Here is a 19,564-nt window from a genome sequence, read left to right as displayed (position 1 = left end):
ATGAAATCCGAGTCTTTCCTGTCTGACTTTCATCGAATCATCGGTACTACATGGCTCAATTCTAACCCAATGGTGGATTTTGTTCTGAAAAGCTATTCCGGATGCGTCTCATTTCTTTTTAACTTGATGTGTTTCATATATATATATATATATATCAAATCGAAAGTGTTTTGAGGCGACCGCACCCTGCTCTCAGGTTTGTATGTTTGTTTGCTTGTTCTTGTTTGTTTGTTTTGTTTATTTGAGATCGTTGTCGACATGTTGTGTTAAAGTGTGTGTGAGAGGGCGAGAAGGAGAGGAAGTGCCATGCTGTGATTTGCTGAATCTCAGTTTTCCCCAGTTAAACATTTGCAGCTCAGCTTCAGGCCTCGTCCACACGAGAATGCTGTTTCATGGAACCGAACATTTCTGCGCATTAGGAACCAGAAAACAGTGTTTGTTGTTGTTGTTGTTGTTGTTGTTGTTTTACTGATGACGTCATCGCCCCCAGAGGAGGATTAGGGTCATCATGGGTCCCTGGGCTGTCCTTTTCTTTGGGACCCCCTTATGCGACTTGCCCAAACTTAACGTTTAGTATGTTCACAATTACAGCAGTCCAAGAATGTTACACACACACACACACACACACACACACACACACACACACACACACACACACACACACACACACACACACACACACACACACACACACACACACACACACACACACACCAGGACTCTTCCTTGTTTTCCTGCCTGAGAGTCTTTGATTAGGAGGGTAAAGTCCATTTTCTGAGAACGTCACTCTGATTATGGAATCACAGGAGTGCCAAAATTAAAAGGAAATAAATGTGGAAATAGTACCTCCGGCGAGCTCAGTTGGTAGAGCATGAGACTCGCACTCTCAAGGTAGTGGGTTGGTGTCCCACGCCGGGCGCCACCTTCCCGTGGGCTCACCACCTGCAGGAACGGTTCTTAATCGGTGCAATGTGCTCAGACTGTGGATAAATGGATAAATGTGGAAATATAAAGAGAATCAAGAATACAAAAAATATACAAAGGTAGTCACTTTCATTTTCTATCTTGTCTTTGCTTATTCCAGTTTGTCAATGCTTCTCCCGTTTTGTCTTTGTCTTTTCCAGTTGCTTTTTGTCATTGCATTTACTGGATGAGTCAAGCCGTCTGGAAAAGACAAAAACAATACAATGTAAATCAGCAACGGCTGTGGGGGCGTCTTCCTGTTCAGGGTGACGAGTCGATACCTGATCACACCATCTCAGTGTCAACATGTGGAAACGGACTGATGTCTCCTTCCTCTTACAAGAATCAGAAGTGAAATAGCTGAGCTGTTCTCCTTCATGAATTATCTGAATTGTCCAATTTCATCCTGACAGTCTTCCTCTAGATCAGTGATTCCAACCTTTTACTTGAGGGACCCTAATGTTTACCCTCGTAAACCCAGGCGACCTCCAGCAGCCTATTAATACCCTATATGTGAAATAGTTTCTTTATTTTCTATAACAATGACTTCTTATTCTCTTGAGGATAAAGTCTTCGGGTTTACAGTCCATCTCGGGGTGTTTGGTGGTCTGGTGACACTTCAGCTTGAAGATTCAATCTTTTGTCAGCCAGTTTTTCACCCCAGAAGATGCATACAGCTCTAATTCTGTTCATTGCTTCTATGTATGTAAAAAAAAAATAATAAATCAGTTTTATTTGAGATTTTTACAATTAACTTGGTGTGGCCAGATTGGAGCCTCTTGCGACCCAGTTTTGGTCCACTGGCTTATGTTTGACACCCCTACCTTTAAAAACAAACCAAGCCCCTGGTTGTGAATCACTGCTCTAGGTCACCTAGACGTTTCCGCTGGAGATCAGCTGATCCTGAACAGAGATCTTGTATGGAGAAGCATGTGATGTTGAAAAACCCACACATGTAGACGGCAGTGGAGTGATGGAGGTTCATCATGATTAACCCCTGGTTCACTGGAGGACTTCACTTCAGAGACCAGGTGAGGCTTGGTGGCCGTTATATTATATTATCAGCTTCGGCAGTAACTTTACCAGGGCTGGAGCTAAACGGCTAGCCGGCTACACCGCCGTCCGATATATATATATAGATATATATATATATATATATATATATATATATATTAGTGCTGTCAAATATAATGCGCTAATTGTATTAATTGATTTGAAACGTTTAACTCGTTAATTTTTTTTCTTCACATAATTAATGCAGTTTTGTTTATTTCAGTTTTTTTTTAACTCCCTTACTGGAGCAGCAGCATGTGCAGCGTCTCTGGGCGCAGCACCGTGACCACACAGCAACACAATACCGAGTGGAATAATATTAAGGCGTCCCCTGGCTAGCTCAGTTGGTAGAGCATGAGACTCACAATCTCAGGGTAGTGGGTTCGTGTCCCACGCCGGGCGTCACCACCTGCAGGAAGGTTCTTAAATGGTGCGATGCGATCTGGGTGACATTGCTCAGACTGTCACCCCCGCGACCCGGAAACGGATAAGCGGAAGAAAATGAATGAATGAATGAATAATATTAAGGCAAAAGTTTCCTGATGACTGATTGAGATTGAGAAAGTAATTGGCTTTACTTTGTAAAGCTGAATTTAACGACCACAGCAAAACAGCAGGTTGCCATGTTGGCTGACCAGGAGCCACCAAACTGCTTAAACTGGAGGAAATACTTGCAGGCGAAATATGAATTTCTCCTCTTTCTCTGGCTCTCCTGTATTGTATGTGTGCGTGTGTGTGTGATAAGTTTACAACTTTGTTTCTAGAAATATTCAAATTCTCAAAGTGGTGGAACAGCACTAAACAAAACCCAGACTTCTGTTAGATGTTTATTTATTAATTTTTTTAGATTTTATTATTTTGCTAATGTTGGAGAGAAACAGTTTCATGCAAAGCTAAAAGGACGTTATAAAAATAGTCTTTGAATTTCAATATCGTCTCTATGTGTTGACATTAATTCAGTGGTTTTCCCTGAATAAATATCCAGTACAAGCTTCAGTCTACAGTAGGAAAAAAATGCGATTAATCGCAATTAATTACTGAAAATTGTGCAATTAATAAGTAAATTTTTTTTTTCATCCAATAGACCAATAGATGCTAATCCAATTCTTCATTTAAATTTAAGTAAATTTCCAACCCTGTTTGACCAGTCAGAAGGCTAGAGCCGCCGGTCACCCTATGTGTTAACGCGCCTGGTCACCCCCATTTAACCCGATAACCCCGTGACCCTCTCCGCGACATTATTTAACAACAACAATTGCAGACTAAATGTTCCACACTGAGTTGGCCAAAAGGACAAAGAAAGTCAGTTTAAAGAAGCTTTGATGTGGTTTTACTACATAAGAACAGCACCCACTAGTGGCACTACATGAAAACTACACCATTTTCAATATTTATATAATGTTTTGGTGTAAACAGACATCGTTTTCAAATGATGCGTTTTCACTTGAAACATTGTCATGTAAACGGGACCTACGTCTCTGGCTCACACCAGAACTGTTTGGTCCGATCCAGAATTGGTTTCAGAGAAAGTCTGCTTCGTTTGGGCGTGTGTGAAAGCTCACCTGGACTCTGATCACTTGCAAGTGAACTGTGGTCTGCTCCGCGGACAGTGTGAACATGTCGCGGACTATCAGCGGACCGAGTGCGAGGACGTGACGTAGAGTGCAGTGCATTCTGGGTGGTAAACAAACAAAGCTAACCGAGCAAATCAGAAGCAACCACAGAAAGGAAAAGTTGGAAAATATCTCGTGGGCAGACGTGAAGTAGAGGAAGACTCATCGATACCTGGTCTGAAGACTATATATTGTGGTTTACTGTGGCTAACTATTAGCTACTAGCCGGCTAAAGAGGCGGGATTTCCGCTTTTTCAATAAGCCTTTGGGTTTCTACTTTGTCATACTTTTCTTCCTCTCTGGTCAGTGTTTGTTTCGGGTGATAGCGCCCTCAAATGAGCAGCTACTGTCATTGCATGACATTGTCCAGGCGGTTTGTTCGCTCTCAAAAGTGCAGCGTGAAAGCAAAGCAAACTAACGGAGGTGCAAGCATTTTCATGCTGTTTGCATGTTACTGTCCTGTCATGTCACTCGGTCTGGCTCCTGTAGTCTCCCTGAACTGAAATGAGTTTGACACAACTGAAGTGGAAAACGTAGAGGTGACACCCTGGGTGAGTTGAGGCTGCGTCTCTCAGCTCAGACAACATCACTTCTGTAATGAACTGCTCTTCTGTCTTCTCCCGCAGGTTGCAGCAGGATGTCAGCCATGGAGGATCGTCTCACCATGGTCCTCCTGGGACACACTGGAGTCGGTAAAAGTGCCACTGGAAACACAATTTTAGGACAAGAGGCGTTTCAGTCCAAACGCTCGTTCAAGTCCGTGACAACAAAGATCAAAGAGGTTTCAGGAACAGTGTTTGACAGGCAGGTCTCAGTGGTGGACACTCCAGGGATCTTGTGCCCGGGCGCAGAGGAGGAGATCAGGTCCTTCTGTCAGCCGTACCGTAGATCCTGCCTCTTCTTGGTGGTGGTGAAGGTGGATCGGTTCACAGAGGAGCACGAGAGGGCGGTGGAGGCCGCCCTCAGGGTGATCGGTGAACAGAGGCACAACAAGGCCTTTCTGATCTTCAGCTCTGGAGACACCTTGGACACAACCCTCGATGACTTCATCTATGAAGACGATGAGGGTCCTCTGCCCAACCTCGTCAGGCAATTCATAAACCGCTACATGGCCTTCAACAACAGGAGTGGGGGTCCGCAGCAGGTCCGAGAGCTGCTGGAGGCGTCAGGTACCTGCCGAGAACGTCTGTAATCCTGGTCCTTGAGTTCCATGGTTCTGCATGTTCTCAAAGTCCTCCTGCTCCAACACTCCTGAATCCGGAGGATGTGACATCCTGAAACTCTGCATGAAGCAGGAAACGAGACGCTCATTAGAGTCGCTGTGTTGGAGCAGAGGGACGTCACTAACATGCAGGACCGGAGCACCTCTGGACTTGAGGCACACCTGAGGGAGCGAGGAAGTGGTGGGCTCCTGGGTGTGACTGTGAGACTCAGGCGGTCCTCTATCTGTAAAGGTGTGTGTTGTCTTTGTTACAGGTCATCTGGCCGTGGTCTCTGGTGGTGTGGAGCAGATGAAGGTGGTGCTGCTGGGGATGTGTGGAGCCGGGAAGAGCTCGTCGGGAAACAATCTCCTGGGCCGGGAAAGTTTCAGGTCTGGCTCGGGCTTCGAGGCGGTCACTGCTGCCTGTGAGCATCATTCAGCGGTGGGGGAGGGCCGAGAGCTGGTGGTCCTGGACACTCCTGGACTCACTGACTGCAATGTTCCCGCTGACGTCGTAGCCGATTGCATCCTTAGAGCAGTGCAGAGGACCGGTCCTGAAATCCACGCCTTCGTCATCGTGGTGAAGATTGAGCGGGTCACTGAGGCAGATTGCGTGCTGCTCAACAATCTGCCCAAACTCTTTGGGGAGGAAGCAGCTCGGTACACCATGGTGCTGTTTACCCACGGAGACCAGCTGGAAGGCCATATTGACGATAAGATCACATCTTCCAGGTTTGTCTCTGAGCTGGTGGCCATGTGTGCCGGGAGGTACTGCGTATTCGACAACAACCAGAGGAGAGACCGGACACAGGTCCGAAACTTCCTGCACAAAGTGGACGAGATCGTCGCTGCTAACGGAGGAGAACCCTGTCGTACTGTGGAACTCCACTGTGGGGGATTCCCCCGGCGCTCAGAGATCGACTCCAGTCAGTCCGTTATTCATCCAATGTCTGTTGACGAGTCGCCAGAGGAAAGACCCTCCTTTTTTCAGCGGCTCAAACTCTTCTTTACCAAACTAATTGAAGCTATTCGTTCTCTATTCTCTTCTATTCAATGCCCCCAACCACAATAAAGCAGATTTGGTCAGTACTGATACGTTCTTCCTCTGAGAGCTGCGAGGGTGGATGTGGATGATGGTGAGCCCTCAGGTTTTCTTTCCGATCAGATCCCAATTAAAACCAAAGCAGATATCCAGTATGACCAGTACTCTGAACAAAAGCTTGTGTTGTGCGTGCTGAGAGTCCAAACTTTGACAGATTTGTTAGAGGTGTGGTATCGCTGCCTCCTGGTGGTGAACTGTGATGCACCACTGTGTTATATTGAACAGGGACTGTTTCTAAAGTGGAACAAATGATTTGTGTCATCTCACCGTGAAACCTGAATGATTAATGGGAAGTATTTCTTTTTTTTTTTCAGAGATGTTTAAAGATAGGTTTACTGTTTATTTCCCGCTGTTCTCATCATTTTTAGCAAAGCTTTTGGAACCACATGAGACTCCGCCCACAAAGTCTGGTGCAGCACTGTGATTGGCTCATTGGTGTCTGATGATTCTTCAAATGTTATTTCCTCATTGTAAGTTTTCACCGTTTTGATTTTTTGTGAAAAATGTTTATGTATACATTTACTTCAATTATTGTCGTTTTACAGGTTTATGATGGCTTTTTTTTATTTGCATCTTCTCTGATGAATGTTTAAATATAAAAAAAATTCAGTTTAACTGGAATGTAAAATGTGATTATAAATCCAAACAATGTAATTTTAAATAAAATTGTCAGTATTCACATACATTTGGATTTATTTGATTTAAATATTTTTCTCTTGAAATTTTATGGGTTTGAACAGCACTCCAATTTTTGTTTTCTAATAACATTTGATTAAATGCATATGTACAGACCAAATAGATTGTTTCAGTAAATTTAAAATGTAACTAATTTCTATAAATAATTTTCCTTTTAAAAGTTTCTTTGTAAAAAACAGTAGAGGAATGTAGACGATCCTGTATACAAACAAATACGGTTTTGTTGGTTTGATTCAAACATGTTGAGCAGTTTATTCCTGAAACTTCAGATATACATGAGAAAAAAAGATATGTATATGTTTTTTTTACAAAACTGAAAACAATGTGGTTTTCCAAATCTTCTGTTAAAATAATTTTTTTTTTTTAATAAAAATGGTATAAGGATTTCTTTTGACAGCTGGTGGTTTGTTTGCTATTTTGTTTTAGTTTTTTCTTTGGGTTTTTTGTCTGTGGTGGCACATTATAACAATTTACAACAAATTAAAAAAAAAAACTTGAAAAATGTGAATGTGAAACAATATGAGCATAGGAGAGCACAGTGCCCCCTGCAGGCCGCCTACACAACTGCAACCCAATGACAAAGCAAGAAACTTTATTCCCGGAAAATAATTTCAGTGTTTTACTATCAACTATCTATTCCAACTTAATCACATTTTTAACAAACATTTGTGGACACATTTGTTTTGTTCTTGAGTAAATATTGAATTTCTAAAATGTAAAATCCAAATTTCATAATTATTTTATTTGTGACTTGATTCCAACAAAGCTGTGGATTTCATTTAAATATACTTTTCTCTGAATGTGAAAAAGAGAATATATTAATAGATGCAACATTCAAATTCATTAGGTATATTAGATAATAGTGTTATCAACTGATTGATTCCAATACAGTTTTGTAAATAAATATTTTACCTTAAATACATTAAAAAATTCTTTTTGCATTTCAAAATATTTTTTGAATATTTTCTGTAGAGTTAAATAAAAATTTTTGACATCATTTTACAAATTAAATATTAACTAAAAATTGTTTTAAAGATCATTTGGTTATTTTCTACAGTTAAATAAAAAAAAGTTGTCTAATATTTTATTGTTGCTTGAGGTTTTTGCAGTATTACAATCCCAGGTGGTTTAATTTTCACAGATTTAAACTGTTTTTAAAAAATAATTCCTGACTTTGATCGAAAAAAAGAATGCAGATAAAATATTTGATGACAGATATTTGTTCATAAACTTGTATTTAAATAGAGTAAATGTCACACGTCTCGTTTTAAAACTCGCCTCATAAAAAACTTTTCTTCTGTTGAATATTTGAACATAATCTGAACTTATAAATATATATATTTCTTTTTATTCCCCACTTGGAATCTTATTTGTTTTCCTCATAATTTTTATTGTATAAGTTGAATTTTGTCCAAAACAAACAAACAAATAAACACAGACATTTGGAGGCCGCTGATGTGAAGGAGGAACAGCGCCTCCTGCAGGTGTCTGATCAAAGTGTTTAAAAAAAGTTTCATGCTCAAGTCCTCTGACAGTGAGGAGCAGGAGGAGAGAAGAACAGATAGAGGAGTGATGCGAGGAGGTGAAAGAGAAGAAGCAGCAGGAGGAAGAAGAGGAGAGAAGAAGAGTATGAGGAGGAAGAGGAGAAAAGAGCAGGAGGTGAGGAGGAGTAGGAGTGTGAGAGGAGGTGCATTTCAGTTTGATTCTTTAAAAAAAATCCTGTGTCTCCTCCCTTGGGTCACTTATTGCAGAGGAAGAGGAGGAGGAAGAGGAGGAGGTCAGTTTGAGGCGGTGCTCTCTGAATGGAGTCAGTAGGTGCTGCAGCCCGGTGGCGCTTCCTGCAGGTGGTGCGTTCAGGCGCCCTCTGGTGGTCAGAGTTCTGCTGACAGCCTGAAAACATGTCTCCTTTCGTTCCTCCTCCACCTCCGAGTGACAGCGGCATGCCGTCCAATCAGAGGCCTCTTATCGGATCACATGGAGGTCAGTCCCAGGCCGCCTGCCTTGCTCATGCAGGGTAGACCCTGAGCCACCACCCGCCCGTTCTCCCCTCCTCCTGCTCCCCCTGCACCTCCTCCGAACCCCCCGGCAGCCGCCGCTGCCGCCGCAGCCACACCTCCTCCACCTCCAGCGAGCGCGATGCCGCCGAGGCTGGTGCTCATCATGGCAGCGTCAATGAGCTCCTGCAGGAGGAGGAGAGGTGGAGTTATGGAAATAATCAAACGGATACAGAGTGATGTCATTTCTATTGGCTGCTGCGCGGGGACACGCCCACTAGTGCATAATGACGTTAGTTAACGTCAAGGCTGACTCCTTTAAAGGAGTCCTCACCTGCTGTTCTATAATTATATACCAATATACAGTAGAGCTCCTTCTGACCGCCACTTCCTCTGGCTGTAGTACATGAGATATTATGTCTGGTACTGATGTTAGAGGCATGTTGATTGGCTGCAGGAACTGTCAATCATGGCGAAAGCGTAGCAGTCTAGAAACATTTACAATGCAGCAACGCAGAGTTAAAATGAAATACGGGCTTGTTTGTAGATCTCATTGTTCAAAGTTCATAATAGTACTGTTAGCGGTTAGTGGCTAGCCGCTAAGTGGGTTTATGATATTAGCCTCCTGTGTTGACGACAATCGAAATCGCCCATTTTGGCAGGCGCCCCCTTGTGGGCGATTGTGGTTCGAACAAAGAGGCCAAACGAGAAAACTCAAACTCCAAGTTTCAACTGAGGTGCGACACCAATACACACGTTTTAACATGGGAAAACCCGGATTTCCGGGTGATGACTCCCTTAACTTCAACGCTAACTCCCGTTAATGTCAAGGTAAACTAATTTGGCTTCCAAGCTCGCCACGATAACTTCAAGGCAAACTCTGAATGAGCACCTCCCTCGCAGAGATCCCAGCACATTGCAGGTGAAAGTGGAATAAATAGTAAATACTGCTGAATCTTTTTAAATAAAACATGTTTGACCATCGGAGCAGCAGAACCGAACCGAGCAGCCTCACAGTGTGCAGGATGTTTGGCTGCAGGAGGTCCTGATGGAATATTTATGGCTGAATATTAATAATTTATTAAGACAGGAGTAAATGATTCGCTCTTTCTGGGCTGATCGGGAGCTGCAGTGCAGGTAACTCTGCTCTGCAGCTCCCGATCAGATCCTCCTCGCACAATTTGACAATAACATCAATCGGTTGATCCAGGAATCCACATGACCTGAAACCTTTGACCTTTATTTACCTGAAGAGTTATAGTTATTTATCTGATGGGATAAATGTACTTAAACTTTAACGTATACTTGAGCCTAAAGTACAACATGTTGGTGTAAACTTCAAAGACTTCAATGTGAACTATGATGAAACCTTTGAAGCAAATTGGAACAGAAAATTTCACATGTACTTGCATGTAAACTTTAACATTACCTGTAACGTAAACGTTGACCCAAACTAGAACTTACCTTTTAATGTAACTTTAACGTGACCTTCATCATAACCATTACGTAAACTTTAGAGTGAATTTTAATGTAACGTCAACTGTAATTTAACCTTTAACATAACATTCAACACAAACTTTGATGTAATCTTTGATGTAAATTTTAAAGGTAATCTTTCACGAATTCTTTTATAAAAAAAAACTTTGATGTAACTTTCAATATAACTGTTAATTGTGGCCCTAACATAAACTTTTAAACTTTTAACATAAACTTTGGCGTAAACTTTGATATAAACTTTAACATAACTTTTTACTTCACCGTTAACACAACCTTTAATGTAATCTTTAACCTAAAATTAATTTAACATTTAACGTCAAAGCTTGAGCACTAACTTCAACATAATATTTAACGTAAACTTTAACGTAAACTTTAACATGAACTTTAACGTAACCTTTTACAAGAGTTTTGACGAAATCTTCAAGATGAACTTTGACTCAGCCTTAAGGCAAACTTTGACAGAAACTTACAGGTTCATTTTAACTTGAAGTTTGACGTAAACGTAAGCATAACATTTAACGTAAACTTTGGCGCCGTAGTGCGGCTCACTGACCTTCATCCTTCGGGATTCGATCCGGGACTTGTAGCAGAACTCGACCAGAGCCACCAGCATGGCCAGGCCCAGCCCACCAATCAGGATGTAGAAGACTCCCGCCACGTTGCTCAGGCTGAGCGCGCTCGTCTTGTCCTGCGTCGGCGCAGAGGGGCGGAGTCAGAGGACAACCAATCAGGGACTCAGGCCGTGATGACATCACCGACCAAGGTGGACCATTCTGACCGACAGTGTTCAGAGTCTGCGACCCGAGCAGCGCCACAGACGTTTTCGTCTCGTGTTGAATTTCATCAAACTTTAGTCCAAAGTTTCATTCATGAATCACGAGAAGAAAATATCACAAATCAAATTGGTGATTGTATGTTCAATGTTTTTTTAAAGACAAGAAGTAGTCAAAACTTTCAGAATAAAGTGAAAACTTTTCTCTACATTTCAACCTCAAAATTTTCACTGGAAATATATTTAAAAAAAATTAATTTTCCCTGAAAATGTCTATTTGATTCAAACTTTGAAATACAAAAAGTTCTAATTCAAATAATAGTTTGTTTTAATTGTTCAAATCTTTTTAAAATTGGAATATTTAACTGTAAATCTTACATTTTATTTGCGTGATTTTAAATAACTATTAGATTTAGTTTTATTTATTTTGTTCTGCCATCCATCCATCCATCCATCCATCCATCCATCCATCCATCCATCCATCCATCTTGAAATTTTATTCTGAAAGTTCTGTGCTCAGGAAGTGGTTCATGCTTCCAGTGGCAATCAGCTCGTCTGTGTTTTGCTGAGTCGCAGCTTCTGACCTCTGACCTTTTTCTTTCATGCACACAAATTCACACAGGAGGAAGAAAACTAAATAAAAGCATCTCCTTTTCACAGTTTCAGAATAAAAGCACAGTTTCAGAATAAAAGAAGATAGGAGCCACCTGATTGGCTGACCAGCTCTCGTGACATCACTGGTGATTTTCTCTGGCATGCATCTTTCAGGGTATTTTGGGGGCGGAACTTAACTTTCTCCCCCAATGGCATGCAGCCTTGTAAAACACAAAAAAGTAGAGGGGGTGGGGTAGGTGGGCGGGGCTTATCTCCCACAGGATGTGTCGTAAGCCTATCAGCTTTCATCTCCAAACTGTCGCGTTACTCTCGGCCAATCAGCTTCTGTGACATCTCATAGAAAGTCCTTGTGGTCAGAGCGAGGAGGTGCAAACTTCATTTTGTCATGAATTTTATTTCATAACTAAAAACAAAGTTTAATTTTCCTTCTAATGACTTAAAATGAACCTGATCTGAACCACAATTACAATAAAAAGAGACTGAAATTACTAGTATTAAAAATGGTCTAATTTTGGACTAAAAATCCAAAAAAAGCTCAAGTAAAATAAATCTAGTCCAACACTAGATTATAGTTAGACAAACTAAAACTAGATCAAACTTAAATGATAACTAGACTAAAATTACACTAAATCTAGACTCAAACTGATTTGAACTTAGATGAAAACTAGAATAAAACTGCAAGGAAACTAAACAAAGAGATTAGGATGAAACTAAAATTAACTTTGACTGAAATTAAAGTATGACTAGACTAACATTAGGCTAAAAACTGGAGTTAAACTGGACTAAAACTGGAATACAGTAAATTCAGACTTCAGCTAGATTTAACTAGCATGAAATTCCACTTTAACTACAACAAAACTATCATAAAACCATGCAAACCAAACTGAATTTAGATCAAAACCATATGATCTAAAACTAGAACTTTGTCTAAAATTGCCTTAAAATACTGAAATCATTAGAAAACACGTCTTTAAAAATAAAAGTCTATGACTATGTCGTCTGAAAAATGTTAAAATAAGTCCAAACATATGAACGAGTCTCACCTGAGTTTGAGTTGAGTGTGAAATCTGACCTGAACTGCTCTCAGCCTGAACATGCAGAATTGCTCAAAGAGCAGCTGGAAACTGTGAACCTCAGACTGGAAGTGGTGACCGGAGCGTCACACGGACTGTTCTTTTTTGTGGTTGGACATTTTGGGAGCAGCCGAGGTGAAGCCGCAGAGCGAGCGGCGAGTCCGGCTCTCCACAGACCGATTTTCCTGGTTTTAGTCACGCTCCGGTACTCGGAACAGGAGGTACACGACAGATTGGAGAGCAGCGTACAGTGTGTGTGTGTGTTTGGGGGTTGGGATGGAGGTGGGTGGGGGGGTGGGGGGTAGCTCATCAGGGCTGTTAGCGGTGGCAGACGGAGGCTGAGAAAATCAGACTTCTTCCATGTGACGTGGTTTTAATTTCTCTCTGAGACTGGGTTTGTTTATTTTGTTCTTTAAATTTGTAAATCTAATCTGAAAATCAAGAAAAGAAAATCAAACTAATCAATCTATCCACAGTCTGATCCATCCTGTAATACCACCAGGTACCAGCAGGTGGTGCAGTGAGTCTTTTTTTTTTTTTTTTTTGCATTCGGAAGAAGATTTGGATACCAGACAAAACCAGTAACTGAACCAGAGTGACTCACTGCTGCCACCCGGTGTACCGGAGGGGTATCACTCAAATCTGCAAGAGCGTCAAACATCTTGCCTGCGTGTTCGCCCTAAGACGATAAGCTAACAAAAAAAAACAGCGACAAGTATCTGATCTTCTTAATTTTTCTACTGGAGGCTGCAGTGTTGATTTGAAACAATATAAAAGGCCAAATAAATAAAATCAAAGAGTTTATCTATTTTGCCTTTTAAAGTATTTTTCTTCTTCAGCTGAATGTTTAAACTTTTATTGACTGAGTTTCAATCTTAGCATTAAGGTTTCTTCTATATGTTGCTGCTGGTAAAGCAGAGTTAGAATTGAAGATAAGTTCAGCGACTGAAGAAAAAGAACTGTCCAGACGTCAGTAGTTGGAACTTCCTCTGAACCTCGTCAAACATCACTGCTTTCAAAACGTCACAGAAATCCTCTTTTTCTCAACTTGTCCGCCGGGAGATGCTATTAACTCCTTCAAAATAAAACTACAAAACACATCAGAGCCCCTCAGATCCATCCTGAAAACAAAAACCCTTAACGCTTCCACGTTAAAAGAGTTATATTTGGATGTTTATGCTCTGGGACTGTCAACACGTCTCTAAAGCTGCTTTTAATGTTCTATTTTTCTCAAGAATTGATAAAAAAGGCGATGCTCCTCGTCCATATTTGTTGAAAACATTTCCTGACTTTAAAACATTCAAAAACTGTCAAAACTTCAGAAAGGAAGATATTTTCATATGTTTTAACTTTATGTGTCTGAATCTCAATTCAATTAACGACCATTTACAATGTTTTCAAGTGAAAACGCAAAACCTTTCCTGTGTTTTGGGCGTCAGTTTATATATCAATTGTGGTCGGAGCCAATGAAATGGAACTTTTCTGACACGCTGCTACTGTGCATGCGCCCTACGGCCATAGTAACTAGTTGTTGTGCACATGCTCAGTAGATTGGCAAGTAAATTTGAAACAAATATGCAAAAGCGATGCATTTTTCACTTCAAACCTTGTTGTGTAAACAGGGCTTAAGTTTCATTGATACAGCACAAACTACAGCAGAGCCATGTCTGGGCACTTTTATTGAGAAAAAACTAAACATCCCACTGTGTCTCGATCCGTCGAAATAAAACATAAATCTGTTGTATTGACTGAAAATGGGTTTAGAATTTGTTTTAAACAAGCATACAATTATTTTGAAAATCAGTATGAAACGAACCGAAATGGACTTTAAAGTGTCTGAAACCAGCCTAATTGACTAGAATTCAAAACTTCTCCAAAGTAACTTGGTATTTAGCTGAAAAGCGCAAACATTAAGCCTGAAGATGGAAAATGGGTCCAAATCCTTTTTGAAAGTATTTACTGAATCAGGCTGCTTCCGATTGTTTGAAAACATGTTGACTGCAAATGATTTATCGGTCATTAAAAAGAAACTTTCACGGTTTCAGTGTACGTCAGTATATGAAACTGAAACGAACTCACTTCAACAGTTGGATTTTTCACTCTGATTAACACCCTTTACTTGTGTCTCGTCTCCACCGACAAGTTTGAACAAAAAAAATGCACATTAGGAGATGAAGGAGCTGGTTTTTCTTTTCAGTGGGTGTCTGCTGGGGTCTGATGGAGGGTGGGGGTGCGGGGGGTGAGGTTGGGGGGTACCGATACATGAGCTGGGATCAGGCTGAGTGACTAGATGACTGACCTTTCTGCCGGAGTCCTTGTGTCCACACTCCCCCTTGTCATACCACCACTTGTTTTTCAACTTGTCTAAGACGGCTTGTTCATTGAGCTTCAGTACTGCTAGGTTTACTGGGATTCTTCAGCGTGGGAGGGAGGGGGAGGGGGATGGGGGGAGGAGGGGGGAATAACATAAATAACATTATGCACCTCCATGTTATCTTATGTTATTGTTCAGCAGGGCTGCAGCAGCAGCTCAAAGAGGCATTAAGCAAGCGGAGGAGCCGCCCTACGCGAGCGGAGAAGAGGTGGACGAGAGAAGAGAGAGAGGGAGAGAGAGAGAGAGAGAGAGAGAGAGAGAGAGAGAGAGAGAGAGAGAGAGAGAGAGAGAGAAACTGCAAAGTGTGTCAAAGTGATATGTGTTAATACTCCATCTAGCTCAGTCTGGCCTGGCTCCCTACGCGCGAGATGTGTATTACGATATCACTTTGGGTAACCGGCAAGCGCTGACAACACGTTGCATTGTGGGGCCCAATGGCAGCGCGTTACAGTGAAGACAACTCATTGGTCACACCGAGCGCTTCACACACTCAGCTAAGTGGATAACTGGCTTATTGTAGCTCTATTTCCTGTATAAATGACGATCCCGTGGGTTGGACATGTTGGCTATTTGTGTGTCAGCAGAAGCAGCCAATTGGAGTTAAAACCAAAGAGCGAGGTGGAACCTACGGTGGCCACGTACTTGCCAAGTGCGCCATGGTTTGATTCCCAAGCAGGTCTTTTCTCCTGTCTATCAGTGAAGCACTCGGTGGATCAGAGGTTCTCAAAAGCCTCGTTTCCACAGTGCCCCTTGGTGCCGGTACGGGTCAGGTCGGAACTGGTTGTTGTGCGTTTCCACGGACTCAGAACCGTTACCAACCGGTACCATTGGTAACCATTTCTTGCTACCTCTCCGCTTGGGGTACCAGGCGCAACGTGCCAGATATGAGTTGGGAGGAGCTTCAACACTGCCGTCTGCTCATTGGTCCGGGACAACCGCTGTTCTCCCAGCAAGCAGCCATTTCCAATCAGTTCTTCGGCAGCGATCAGGTAACTTTTTTGAAAATGTCCACGTGTAATGGCGTCACATCCTGCGTGATTACGCAACCGTTCATAACCCCGCCTACATTTCAAACCGTACTCCGTGTAATGGAAACGCGGCACTGATATGGGTCTGGTTACGGATAGCTGACACCACCAGGACCGGCACCGGCACCAAGGGGCACTGTGGAAACAAGGCTAAAGATCCGCAAGAGTTCTGATTGGCTGCCGTGTTAAGGGGAGCTGTTGCTGGTTACCCGGTGTGTCTGCGGTTAGCGGTGGTTAGCGGTGGTTAGCGGTTGTTAGCGGTTAGGGGTTCGGGTGCTCTGACCTTGGAGTCCCCTCCCCCGGTGCCGCACTCTCCTTTGTCATACCACCATCTGTTTTTCAATTTGTCCAACAGGCCCTGCTCGTTCAGTTTTAACACTGCCAAGTTTACTGGGTTTCTACCGTGAGGGGAGAGAGGCAGGCAGGGGTTAATGAGACATCTTCATCATCACCATTATCATCATCATCATCATCAGTCATCACAATCATTCTCATCATCAACCATAGTCGTCATCATCATCATCATCACAGTCATCATCATCATCACAATCATCACAATCATCATTATCCAGTGATCGTGAAATACGTCGGCCAGTCGGTCATTACCTATAAAAAGGCCCTTGTTCCGGTTAATATCCTCTTAAAACGGGTCTCATGTCCAGATTTTTCATTTTTCATTTATCATTCTGAAAAAGCCAAGAATCACCTCCCAGCCTTTCATGTCCATGGGTGCCGCCATTTTGAATGGTGACATCACGTCACATGACTCGGCGCTGATTTCCGGTTCCTGTGGGGTGATTTGCACGTGGTGGCCTTTTTCCAAACAACTTGTGAGTTATTTGATGTTGTGTGGTGGTGATGAGGGCTTTTATCAAATCCAGAAAAAGATTACATTTACACTATAGAACTAAAAATCAGCATCATACATAGACAACTTTAATATTGTTATAAATTTGTATATTCATGCAGTGTTCTTTTCTGTTTCTGGAAATTTTAATAACTTTAAAATTCCACCCAGACTGTTTCAATACTTGCCTTTCTTTTTTCACATTATGACAAGGTTTCAGAGTCATTTGTGAATTCTCGTCAGATAAGTTGTTTACTGCTCAAGTATTTAGTGTTTATTGTTGTGAATTTTTTGTTCTTTTGTCACATTATGTTCACATTATGTTTCACATCTGTTTTGACAGTTTGTGATGTTAATACACTTTATATTACCATGAACCTGTCTTATTCTTCATAGTTTTGCAAATAAACAATACGCTTGGGGAGTAGTTCAATATTTTCATCAAACTTTACTTCGGTCCAGTAAAAACTGACTCATGACTGGACCAGTGTCCGGTAAAACATTTTGGCATTTCACGATCCCTGATTATCATCACCGTCATCACCATCATCACTGTCATCATCATCATCATCATCATCATCACAATCATTATCATCATAGTCATCATCATCACAATCATCATTATCATCACCATCTTCATCATCAAGATCGTCATCGTCACCAAAAACATCAAGGTCACCATATCATCATCATCATCATCTTCATCATCATAATAATCAACACCATTAGCATCACCATTGTCATCATCATCACCATCAATACCGTCATCATTATCATCAATATAATCATCATCATCATCATCATCGTCAACATCATTTTCATTATGATGACATGCTATTGACCCACCCCCCCCCCCCCCCCCCCCCCCACACACACACACACACACTGCTCTCTTTGTAAAAACCCGATGATTTTTCCTCTTAATAATTCAAAGTTCCGAACAAATAAAACTTTTTTTTTTTTTTTTTTTTTTTTTTTTTTTTTTTTCCCTTGTCCTGTTCGGCAGCTTGGGCCAACGATATGATGTGATTGAGAGCCTTCGGAGTCAGAACAGTTTTTGGTCTTGCAACAGGGAGAGACCTGGAGTCTCCTCCTGTTGCCTTCTCCGTCAGAAGCTGGCATGGCTGCCGTACACGACCGGGGGGGAACGCACAAAGAGAGAGAGAAGAGAAGAGAGAGAAGAAAGTCGAGGGGGGGAGGGGGGAGGGGGGGAGGGGGGAGGGGGGTGGGGGGAAGGGGATAACATACAATGTCCTTGTTGTGCTACATATATTATTTGCAATAATCACACTCATCCAAATACTTTCCAACTGTTATTAGATTGAACCAGCCTGAGCAGCTCTATCTAGACAGTAAGATGATTTCCTAGATTTAACCAGCCTGAGCAGCTCTATCTAGACAGTAACGTGAAGCAGGAACATGAAATAACAAAGAGGCAACAACAAAAGAGGAACATGATTTTTAAAGTTTGAGCAAATGATGACAGACAACAAGCAACTTCAGAAGCACCTTTCGTGAGGAGTGAAAGTGTGTGTGTGTGTGTGTGCGTGTATGTGAGTGTGTGTGGCTTGTCCACTGGGTGTGGCCGGAACTGTTGTGGGGGGACCCGTGGTGACACCCCGGGGTCCGAGGCCACCGCGCCCGGACACCGCCACCCCCGGCAGACAGAAGCCCCCCAGGCCCGGGGAGACCCCAGCGAACCACCCCAGAGAGCCCCGCCCCCGCCCAAAAAGCACCCGACGGAGAATGCAGAGAGGAATCCCCCCCAGGCAAGAGGGGCCCACAAGAGAAGGACAAAGGGCACAGGGCCCCAGGCCCCGACCCAAGCCGCCAAGCCGAGAAAAGGCCGGAGCAGGGCCCCCGGGCCGAGCGGGCCGAGAGCCCCCCCAACCCCGGCGGCGAGTCCCACCGCACCCCCGGGAACAGGCCCACCCACCGCCCCCCCCCAACCCGGTAAGGCAGAGACGGCCCCAGCCGCCGCGCCCCGGACCAGCCCCGCCCCCAGACCCAGGAAAGCGAAGCCCGGCGCAGGCCCCGGTCGGAGAACAGTCAACTCTACACCCCCAGGAGCCTCATAATCCACCCGCCCCATAACCCCTCCCCCCGGGTCTTGATTGGGAAACCCAACCCATGACCCACCCCGCACACCCACACACCCCCACACACACACACACACACACACACACACACACACACACACACACACACACACACACACGGAACGGGGGGGGGAGTGATGACTCTCGCGCCCTCAGGCCGCCGGCCGGGCCCCCTCCCAGCCACCGCGGTATCCCAACCTCCACCAATCCAACAGCAAGTGGAGAAGGAGCACCGCACCCCAGCCCCCCCACAAGCGCCGCGCCCGAGGGAGCGCGCCCCCTGTACTCCAGCCGCACTCACCCCGGGCCGGGGCGGGACCCCAGCGGGAGGTGCTGGGGGGAGCCACGTCTCCCGCCCTTCCCCTGCCCTATATGTGTGTTGGATGTATGTAAGGGTGTGTTTTTGTGTTTTGAAAAGGTGGATGCGATGTGTGTGTCTATGGTGCGGTTTAAAATTGGGGGGTAGCGGGGCCCGGGCGTTCTACCGCTGACAAGCGGCAGAACCCCGAAAGCGGCTTACCCCCTCAAGACCCTGCATGACTAAGTGTGGTTAAAATTGTGGGTGGTGCAAAGTCGGGGGAGGACCCAGACCGCAATTAAGTAGCCTGGACCCCCCACCTAGGCACCGCCCCACTCT

At 43.4% G+C, this 19,564-nt stretch overlaps 2 protein-coding genes across 2 annotated transcripts in view; one reads left to right on the top strand and one right to left on the bottom strand.

The window, feature by feature from the left end:
• Positions 1-156: 156 nt before the first annotated feature.
• On the top strand, positions 157-7,023 carry LOC308121995 (GTPase IMAP family member 4-like). Its single transcript, XM_080483575.1, has 3 exons — positions 157-196; positions 4,256-4,798; positions 5,106-7,023. The coding sequence occupies exons 2-3, from the start codon at positions 4,267-4,269 to the stop codon at positions 5,900-5,902; spliced, it is 1,329 nt and encodes a 442-aa protein (XP_080339701.1). The 5' UTR covers positions 157-196; positions 4,256-4,266; the 3' UTR covers positions 5,903-7,023.
• Positions 7,024-8,598: 1,575 nt separating this feature from the next.
• The window catches only part of LOC308121901 (glutamate receptor 1-like), a gene marked incomplete at its 3' end in the record, with an annotated part of 32,418 nt that continues 21,452 nt past the window's right edge, over positions 8,599-19,564 (bottom strand). Inside the window, exons 16-18 of the mRNA XM_080483427.1 lie at positions 16,265-16,379; positions 10,673-10,807; positions 8,599-8,808 (exon numbers count right to left, since the gene is read on the bottom strand). Of these exons, the coding sequence (XP_080339553.1) occupies positions 8,599-8,808; positions 10,673-10,807; positions 16,265-16,379 (460 nt within the window). The remainder of the gene's footprint in view (positions 8,809-10,672; positions 10,808-16,264; positions 16,380-19,564) is intronic.

The sequence above is a fragment of the Lipophrys pholis genome, assembly GCF_963383615.2.
Source record: "Lipophrys pholis genome assembly, chromosome: 16".
NCBI classification, from domain to species: Eukaryota; Metazoa; Chordata; class Actinopteri; order Blenniiformes; family Blenniidae; genus Lipophrys; species Lipophrys pholis.
This window is presented reverse-complemented; position numbering and strand designations above follow the sequence as displayed.

What these genes read in the sequence shown, in the direction of transcription:
- LOC308121995 (XM_080483575.1), top strand. Translation starts at nt 4,267, where the DNA reads ATGTCAGCCATGGAGGATCGTCTCACCATGGTCCTCCTGGGACACACT. An exon ending in AGAGCTGCTGGAGGCGTCAG is followed by an intron (nt 4,799 to 5,105) that starts GTACCTGCCGAG and finishes TCTTTGTTACAG; the next exon opens with GTCATCTGGCCGTGGTCTCT.